The 9,583-nt window shown below is 34.5% G+C and overlaps 1 protein-coding gene across 1 annotated transcript; it reads left to right on the top strand.

Moving 5' to 3' along the window:
* Nucleotides 1–6,316: 6,316 nt before the first annotated feature.
* On the top strand, nucleotides 6,317–7,483 carry LOC113272813. The gene has a single exon (XM_026522611.1). The coding sequence runs from the start codon at nucleotides 6,317–6,319 to the stop codon at nucleotides 7,481–7,483; it is 1,167 nt and encodes a 388-aa protein (XP_026378396.1).
* The last annotated feature ends 2,100 nt before the right edge of the window (nucleotides 7,484–9,583 follow it).

The raw sequence follows: 9,583 nt of genomic DNA, 5'->3' as shown, positions 1-9,583 counted from the left end.
ACTCCAATAAGCTTTGAAATGCTTAAATTTAATAATACTCTGTAGTACTGGGATCTACAAGATAGGATATTCGTTAAAGAATGATAATAACAAATCCCTACAATAGTGAAGATCAACTTTGAATGTTCTCTAAAAAGCGTTGAAAACTCTAAAAAGCCCTAAAATATCTAAATAGCTCTGAAAAACTCTAAAAAGTCTCTGAAAAAGCTTTAAGTTAATTATATTAGCACTAGTATCTACTAGCCAGGGGATTCGTTAAAGCCAACTAAAAGTAACTTAATTCTTTATATAGAAAGATACTAACAAAATTCCCTACAATAATGAAGGTTATCTTTGTATGTTTCCTAAAAACCCTAAAACCCCTAAAAACACTAAAGAGCCCTGAAAGAGCTCTGAGAAACTCTAAAAAGCTCAGGAAGACTCCAAAAAGCTTTGAAAAGCTTAAATTTAATAATACTCCGTAGCACTGGGATCTACAAGCTAGGATATTCGTTAAAGAATGATAATAACAAATCCTTACACTAGTGAAGATCAACTTTGAATGTTCTCTAAAAAGCCTTGAAAACTTTAAAAAACCCTGAAAATTCTAAAAAGCTCTGAAAAAGCTTTAAGTTCATTATATTTCGTAGCACTAGTATGTACTAGCCAGGTGTTTCGTTAAAGCCAACTGAAAGTAACTTAATTCTTTATAATGAATGATATTAACAAAATTCCCTACAATAATGAAGATTATCTTTGGATGTTTCCTAAAAACTCTAAAAACACTAAAGAGCCCTGAAAGAGCTCTGAGAAACTCTAAAAAGCACAGGAAGATTCCAAAAAGCTTTGAAAAACTTAAATTTAATAATACTCCGTAGCACTGAGATCTACAAGCTAGGAGATTCGATAAAGAATGATAATAACAAATCCCTCCAATAGTGAAGATCAACTTTGAATGTTCTCTAAAAAGCCTTGAAAATTCTAAAAACCCCTGAAAACTCTAAAACTCCTTAAAATATCTAAAGAGCTGTGAAAAACTCTAAAAAGCTCTGAAAAAGCTTTAAGTTAATTATATTTCGTAGCACCAATATCTTCTATCCAGGGGATTCGTTAAAGCCAACTGAAAGTAACTCAATTCTTTATACAGAATGATACTAACAAAATTCTCTACAATAATGAAGATTATCTTTGAATGTTTCCTAAAAACCCTAAAAACTAAAGAGCTCTGAGAAACTCTAAAAGGCTCAAGAAGACTCCAAAATGCTTTGAAAAGCTTAAATTTAATCATACACTTTAGTGCTGGGATCTACAAGCTAGGAGATTCGATAAAGAATTATAATAGCAAATCCCTACAATAGTGAAGATCAACTTTGAATGTTCTCTAAAAAGCCTTGAAAACTCTAAAAATCCCTAAAAACTCTAAAAAGCCCTGAAAAATCTAAAGAGCTCTGAAAAATCTAAAGAGCTTTGAAAAACTCTAAAAAGCTCTGAAAAAGCTTTAAGTTCATTATATTTCGTAGCACTAGTATGTACTAGCCAGGTGTTTCGTTAAAGCCAACTGAAAGTAACTTAATTCTTTATAATGAATGATATTAACAAAATTACCTACAATAATGAAGATTATCTTTGGATGTTTCCTAAAAACTCTAAAAACACTAAAGAGCCCTGAAAGAGCTCTGAGAAACTCTAAAAAGCACAGGAAGATTCCAAAAAGCTTTGAAAAACTTAAATTTAATAATACTCCGTAGCACTGAGATCTACAAGCTAGGAGATTCGATAAAGAATGATAATAACAAATCCCTCCAATAGTGAAGATCAACTTTGAATGTTCTCTAAAAAGCCTTGAAAACTCTAAAAAACCCTTAAAACTCTAAAACTCCTTAAAATATCTAAAGAACTCTGAAAAACTCTAAAAAGCTCTGAAAAAGCTTTAAGTTAATTATATTTCGTAGCACCAATATCTTCTATCCAGGGGATTCGTTAAAGCCAACTGAAAGTAACTCAATTCTTTATACAGAATGATACTAACAAAATTCTCTACAATAATGAAGATTATCTTTGAATGTTTCCTAAAAACCCTAAAAACTAAAGAGCTCTGAGAAACTCTAAAAGGCTCAAAAAGACTCCAAAATGCTTTGAAAAGCTTAAATTTAATCAGACACTTTAGTGCTGGGATCTACAAGCTAGGAAATTCGACAAAGAATTATAATAGCAAATCCCTACAATAGTGAAGATCAACTTTGAATGTTCTCTAAAAAGCCTTGAAAACTCTAAAAAACCCTAAAAACTCTAAAAAGCCCTTAAAAATCTAAAGACCTCTGAAAAATCTAAAGAGCTCTGAAAAACTCTAAAAAGCTCTGAAAAAGCTTTAAGTTAATTATATTTCTTAGCACTAGCATCTACTAGCCAGGGGATTCGTTAAAGCCAACTGAAAGTAACTTAATTCTTTATAATGAATGATACTAACAAAATTCCCTACAATAATGAAGATTATCTTTTGATGTTTCCTAAAAACTCTAAAAACACTAAAGATCCCTGAAAGAGCTCTGTGAAACTCTAAAAAGCATAGGAAGATTCCAAAAGGCTTTGAAAAACTTAAATTTAATAATACTCCGTAGCACTGGGATCTACAAGCTAGGAGATTCGATAAAGAATGATAATAACAAATCCCTCCAATAGTGAAGATCAACTTTGAATGTTTTCTAAAAACCGTTGAAAACTCTAAGAAACCCTGAAAACTCTAAAAATCTCTAAAATATCTAAAGAGCTCTGAAAAATCTAAAGAGCTCTTAAAAACTCTAAAAAGCTCTGAAAAAGCTTAAAGTTAATTATATTTCGTAGCACTAGTATGTACTAGCCAGGGGATTCGTTAAAGCCAACTGAAGGTAACTTAATTCTTTATAATGAATGATACTAACAAAATTCCCTACAATAATGAAGATTATCTTTGTATGTTTCTTAAAAACACTAAAGAGCCCTGAAAGAGCTCTGAGAAACTCTAAAAAGTTCAGGAAGACTCCAATAAACTTTAAAAAACTTAAATTTAATAATACTCCATAGCACTGGGATCTACAAGCTAGGAGATTCGTTATAGAATTATAATAACAAATCCTTACTATAGTGAAGATCAACTTTGATTGTTCTAAAAAAAGCCTTGAAAACTCTAAAAAACCCTGAAAACTCTAAAACTCCTTAAAATATCTAAAGAGCTCTGAAAAACTCTAAAAAGGCTCTGAAAAAGCTTTAAGTTAATTATATTAGCACTAGTATCTACTAGCCAGGGGATTCGTTAAAGCCAACTAAAAGTAACTTAATTCTTTATAAAGAATGATACTAACAAAATTCCCTACAATAATGAAGGTTATCTTTGGATGTTTCCTAAAAACCCTAAAAACACTAAAGAGCCCTGAAAGAGCTCTGAGAAACTCTAAAAAGCTCAGGAGGACTCCTAAAAGCTTTGAAAAGCTTTAATTTAATAATACTCCGTAGGACTGGGATCTACAAGCTAGGAGATTCGTTAAAGAATGATATAACAAATCCCTACAATAGTGAAGATCAACTTTGAATGTTATCTAAAAAGCCTTGAAAACTTTAAAAAACCCTGAAAACTCTAAAAAGCATAAAATATCTAAAGAACTCTGAAAAACACTAAAAAGCTCTGAAAAAGCTTTAAGTTAATTATATTTTGTAGCACTAGTATGTACTTGCCAGGGGTTTCGTTAAAGCAAACATAAAGTAAATTAATTCTTTATAATGAATGATACTAACAAAATTCCCCACAATAATGGAGATTATCTTTGGATGTTTCCTAAAAACTCTAAAAACACTAAAGAGCCCTGAAAGAGCTCTGAGAAACTCTAAAAAGCACAGGAAGATTCCAAAAAGCTTTGAAAAACTTAAATTTAATAATACTCCGTAGCACTGAGATCTACAAGCTAGGAGATTCGATAAAGAATGATAATAACAAATCCCTCCAATAGTGAAGATCAACTTTGAATGTTCTCTAAAAAGCCTTGAAAATTCTAAAAACCCCTGAAAACTCTAAAAATCCCTAAAATATCTAAAGAGCTCTGAAAAATCTAAAGAGCTTTGAAAAACTCTAAAAAGCTCTGAAAAAGCTTTAAGTTAATTATATTTCGTAGCACTAGTATCTACTTGCCAGGGGATCCGTTAAAGCCAACTGAAAGTAACTTAATTATTCCCTACAATAATGAAGATTATCTTTGGATGTTTCCTAAGAACCTAAAAACACTAAAGAGCCCTGAAAGAGCTCTGATAAACTCTAAAAAGCTCAGGAAGACTCCAATAAGCTTTGAAAAGCTTAAATTTGATAATACTCCGTAGCACTGGGATCTACAAGCTAGGAGATTTGCTAAAGAATGATAATAACAAATCCCTACAATAGTGAAGATAAAACTTTGAATGTTCTCTAAAAAGCGTTGAAAACTCCAAAAAACACTGAAAACTCTAAAAATCCTTAAAATATCTAAAGAGCTCTGAAAAATCTAAAGAGCTCTGAAAAACTCTAAAAAGCTCTGAAAAAGCTTAAAGTTAATTATATTTCGTAGCACTAGCATCTACTAGCCAGGGGATTCTTTAAAGCCAACTGAAAGTAACTTAATTCTTTATAATGAATGATACTAACAAAATTCCCTACAATAATGAAGATTATCTTTGGATGTTTCCTAAAAACCTAAAAACACTAAAGAGCCCTAAAAGAGCTCTGAGAAACTCTAAAAAGCTCAGGAAGACTCCAATAAGCTTTGAAAAGCTTAAATTTAATAATACTACGTAGCACTGGGATCTACAATCTAGGAGATTCATTAAATAATGATAATAACAAATCCCTACAACAGTGAAGATCAACTTTGAATGTTCTCTAAAAAGTCTTGAAAACTCTAAAAAAATATTGAAAACTCTAAAAATCCCTAAAATATCAAAAGTGCTCTGAAAAATCTAAAGAGCTCTGAAAATCTCTAAAAAGCTCTGAAAAAGCTTTAAGTTAATTATATTTCGTAGCACTAGTATCTTCTAGCCAGGGGATTCGTTAAAGCCAACTGAATCTAACTTAATTCTTTATAAAGAATGATACTAAGAAAATTCCCTACAATAATGAAGATTATCTTAGGATGTTTTTAAAAAACCCTAAAAACACTAAAGAGCCCTGAAAGAGCTATGAGAAACTCTAAAAAGCTCAGGAAAACTCCAATAAGCTTTGAAATGCTTAAATTTAATAATACTTCGTAGCACTGGGATCTACAAGCTAGGATATTTGTCAAAGAATGATAATAACAAATCCCTACAATAGTGAAGATCAACTTTGAATGTTCTCTAAAAAGCGTTGGAAACTCCAAAAAACCCTGAAAACTCTAAAAATCCCTAAAATTTCTAAAGAGCTCTGAAAAATCTAAAGAGCTCTGAAAAATTCTAAAAAGGATCTGAAAAAGCTTTAAGTTAATTATATTTCGCAGCAATAGTATCTTCTAGCCAGGGGATTCGTTAAAGCCAACTGAAAGTAACTTAATTCTTTATAATGAATGATACTAACAAAATTCCCGACAATAATGAAGATTATCTTTGGATGTTTCCTAAAAACCCTAAAAACACTAAAGAGCCCTGAAAGAGGTCTGAGAAACTCTAAAAAGCACAAGAAGATTCCAAAAAGCTTTGAAAAGCTTGAGTTTAATAACAAATCCCTACAACAATGAAGGGGGTTCATAAAAATGTTGGAAACATGAGGAAAGAGAAAGTCTGGCGATTTCTCTAGGGTTTTGTTTTTTTTTTCAAGTTTTCTTAACGTTTTTTCAATCTGATCATCATGGTTGAGGAAACACAAGTAACTTCTTCTAGGGTTATTTCCCAGCAACAATCTTTTGCGGAGAAAGTAAAAGGAAAACAGACTTTGCAGCCTACGTGTGTTGATATTAATAGCTTGCCAAACCCTACTCTGATTGATGGAGAGCCTTCTCTTATTATTCCAGCTGATTTTTATCAAGAAGGATGTAAACCCTTTGAGCATAGTTTTATTGCACGTCTGAACTTCACGGGATTGAAGTTTGTGGAAGTGAAATCCAGCTTGGTTAATCAATGGCAGATAAACCCTAGCTCAGCAAGGTTTATGACTATGAGTAAAGGATTTTTCGTGGTTATGTTACATGATGCTGAAACAAAAGAGAGGATTCGATGCACTAAATGGTATGTAAATCAACATGAGCTCAAACTGATGGATTGGTACCCAGGTTTTGATCCTAAACGTCAAAAAACTTCCCATGCAAACGTATGGGTTCACTTTCCAGGTCTCCATGCAGAACTATGGACAGAGAAGAACTTGTTATCTATGGGGAAGGTATTAGGCACTCCCATTGTAGTTGATCAGAGAACTCTTAATCTAGAGTACGGTAACTTTGCCTCAGTTTTGGTGGATGTGGATTTTGCGAAGCACATTCCTAGTAGAATCAAGATTACAGCTGGGGGACGTACTTTCTGGCAATATTTGGAGATTCCACGGGCTCCAAAATTCTGTATGAAGTGCTGCATTATTGGGCACAATGATGATGAGTGTAGGAGGCAAACTAAAGGTGATGATAACTCTTCAAAGGTTGATACTACAACAAAGGGAGATTCTTCCAAAGGCTGGCAAACTGCTAGGAATAGGAGGCAGCGTAAAGGAAAGAATGCTGAGAACTTTCCTGGTGGTGATAATGCTTCAAAAGATGCGGAGCATGATGCTTCAAAAAATGCAGAACATGATGGTGTTCTTGCTGTGTTACCAGGTGAAGTAGAGGAGAATGCTATTGGTGCGGAGGAAACCAATCAGCTTGAGAATGAGCTAGCTTCTTCTGAAGCTGTTTTTCATGCAGCGTCTGTAGCTTTAGAGAAAGCAAAGCAGGCGTTAGCTGAGAAAGGAGTATTAGCTAGTAGGTTACCAGTGGGTGAAATTGGAACCTCAGCTAAGTCAGTAGGGAGTGGTGAATTGGCTAGAACTAATCACTCTCTCACTGATAAGACTAATGCTAGCTCTTCTTCTACTCCTTTTGAAACTTCAGGAAGGAAGGGATGTGATGTTATGGTGGACAATATTGAGAATTTGTCTCGCTACAAAGCTATTAATGAGAATGCTTGTGTGCTTTCTCCTAATAAATTCAATGTTTTGTCTGCTGAGTTGGGGTTGGATTCTGTGCAGCAATCCAATGAGCAAAGGGAGGAGAGTTCAGATGAAGAAATCACTCCAGAGAAGGCTTCGTCAGGTGTTAGGGGGTCTAAATGTTCTGACATACCCGTGGAGCAGCCAAAGAAATCTAGGAAACCTGTTAGGATTCGGATTTCTAATGATCAGAAAAGTACTTCTCAACAAAGTACAAATAAGGAGTCCAAGTCTGATTCGGAAACTGAGATCAATGATTTGGGAATTCGAGTTAGAAAGGGATTCTCCCCAGTTATACTTAAACGGAATTCTGATAGGATTCCTGATGCTAGTAATAATTCAAAGAATATAGTTTCCTGATGCGTGTGCTCTATTGGAATATCAATGGGGTGGCAAAGGTGGAGGCTGGGCAGAAGTTACGTGAACTTGTTCATGATCTGAAGCCGGAGTTCTTTATGTTGCTGAGCCAAAGATTAAGTTCTCTGACAAGGTAATTTGTAAGTTAAATTTAACTGGTTTTATGAGGAAGGTTTTTCATAATTCTTCTATGCATAATATTGGGAATCTTTGGATCCTGTGGAGTGCTAATATTGAAGAGCCAGAGGTGGTTAATATGACTAGGCAAGCAATTACTGTTAGAACTGAGGGGGTTTTAATCTCTTTTGTTCATGCTAGTTATATTCAAGTTTTTCGAAGAAGATTATGGTCTCAACTTTCAGCTGTGGATACTACAACTCCTTGGCTGATAATGGGAGATTTCAACTGTGTTCTTCGTCAAGATGAAAAGAAGGGAGGCCGTGAGGTTCGTGTCTCTTGTATTAATGAGTTTTCTGATTGGATGGAGGATAATGATCTTTTTGAAGCAGATTCTTTGGGGTCTAAGTTTACTTGGACTAATGGTCAATCTGGTGTTGGTAGAATTCTTAGTAAATTGGATCGTGCTATTATCAATGAGCCTTGGTTAGATAAGTTTTCGAATTGGCGGTGTAAAGCTCTTCCTAGGGAAGTTTCTGATCATTCAACCTTATTGGGTTTCCTTTCCTTGCTCCGAGGCCTAGGCGTGCTCCTTTTCGTATCCAAAAAATGTGGTTTTCTCATCCTGATTTCTTGAGAATGGTGGAAGATTCTTGGAAGTCTCCGGTTATGGTAATTTGGATTTTATTTTTCCTTATAAATTGAAAAGGTTGAAGGAGGCAATCAAATTGTGGAATCAAACGGTCTTTGGAAATGTTAATGCTAGGCTGAAACAAGCTCAACTTAAGTTTGAAGTGGCTTATAGGAATTCTGATGAGGATCCTTTTAATACTTCTAAATTGAACATTATGAAGGATTCTCTGGTGGCGGTTCAAGATGTTCGTATGCAACATCTTACTATGTTGAAACAAAAGGCTCGTAATAGGTGGATTTTGGAGGGTTCTAGTAACACTTCTTTTTTTCACAGCAATATAAACATTCGAAGGAGCGCAAATACAATCTCGGAGTTGGTTACTGAAGATGGTGTGACTATCTCAGAGCCTATTCAGCTTCGTGACCATGTGGTTTCTTATTATGAGTCGAAGTTCAATGGTGTGGAGCTTCCTATTGAGGATAATCTCTTTGATTATGAGCATGAGTCCATTTCTTTGACTGAAAGGCAGATGTTGGATGCCATTCCTTCTTTGGATGAAATTAAATCAGCAGTTTTTGATTTAGGTGCGGATAGTGCTCCGGGGCCGGATGGTTTCTCAGTGTGTTTTTATAGACATTGTTGGGATATAATTCAGCAGGATCTTCATTCGGCTATTGTTTATGCTTGGACTTCTAAGTCAATTCCGAAGGGTTCGAATTCTAGCCTAATTATTTTGATTGCTAAGGTTAGAGGTGCGGATAGCTTGAGGAAATATAGACCTATCGGTCTAAGCAATTTCTTCTTCAAGATTTTCACTAAAATTCTGGCTACTAGACTTGGTCGGGTGTTGGATAAGTTAGTGTCAGAGGAGCAGGTGGCTTTTATGAAAGGTAGGAATATTCATGAGAATATTAGTTTGGCTTCTGAGATGGTGAATGAGCTACACATCACAAGGAAGGATGGTAATTTGGGCCTGAAGCTTGATATTTCTCAAGCTTTTGATACTGTTAATTGGTCTTTTATTATGGAGGTGTTTAGAAGATATGGTTTTTCTGAGGATTGGTGTTTGTGGATTCAGAAAATTCTGGAGTCAGCGCGCATATCTATTCTTCTCAATGGTAGCCCGGAAGGTTTTTTCAAAATTAATAGAGGGTTGCGTCAGGGGGATCCTCTTTCGCCTCTTATTTTTGTTTTGATTGAGGATGTTCTTAGTAGAAACATCACAAAACTATTTCAAAACAAGGATATGTCTCACCTGGTTAGGCGTAATGGTATTGCTCCAACTCATTTATTCTTTGTTGATGATATTATGATTTTTTGCAAGGGAAATATGAAGAGCTTGAGAAGTTTGG

This window comes from Papaver somniferum, chromosome 4 (genome assembly GCF_003573695.1).
Source record: "Papaver somniferum cultivar HN1 chromosome 4, ASM357369v1, whole genome shotgun sequence".
NCBI lineage: Eukaryota > Viridiplantae > Streptophyta > Magnoliopsida > Ranunculales > Papaveraceae > Papaver > Papaver somniferum.
This window is presented reverse-complemented; position numbering and strand designations above follow the sequence as displayed.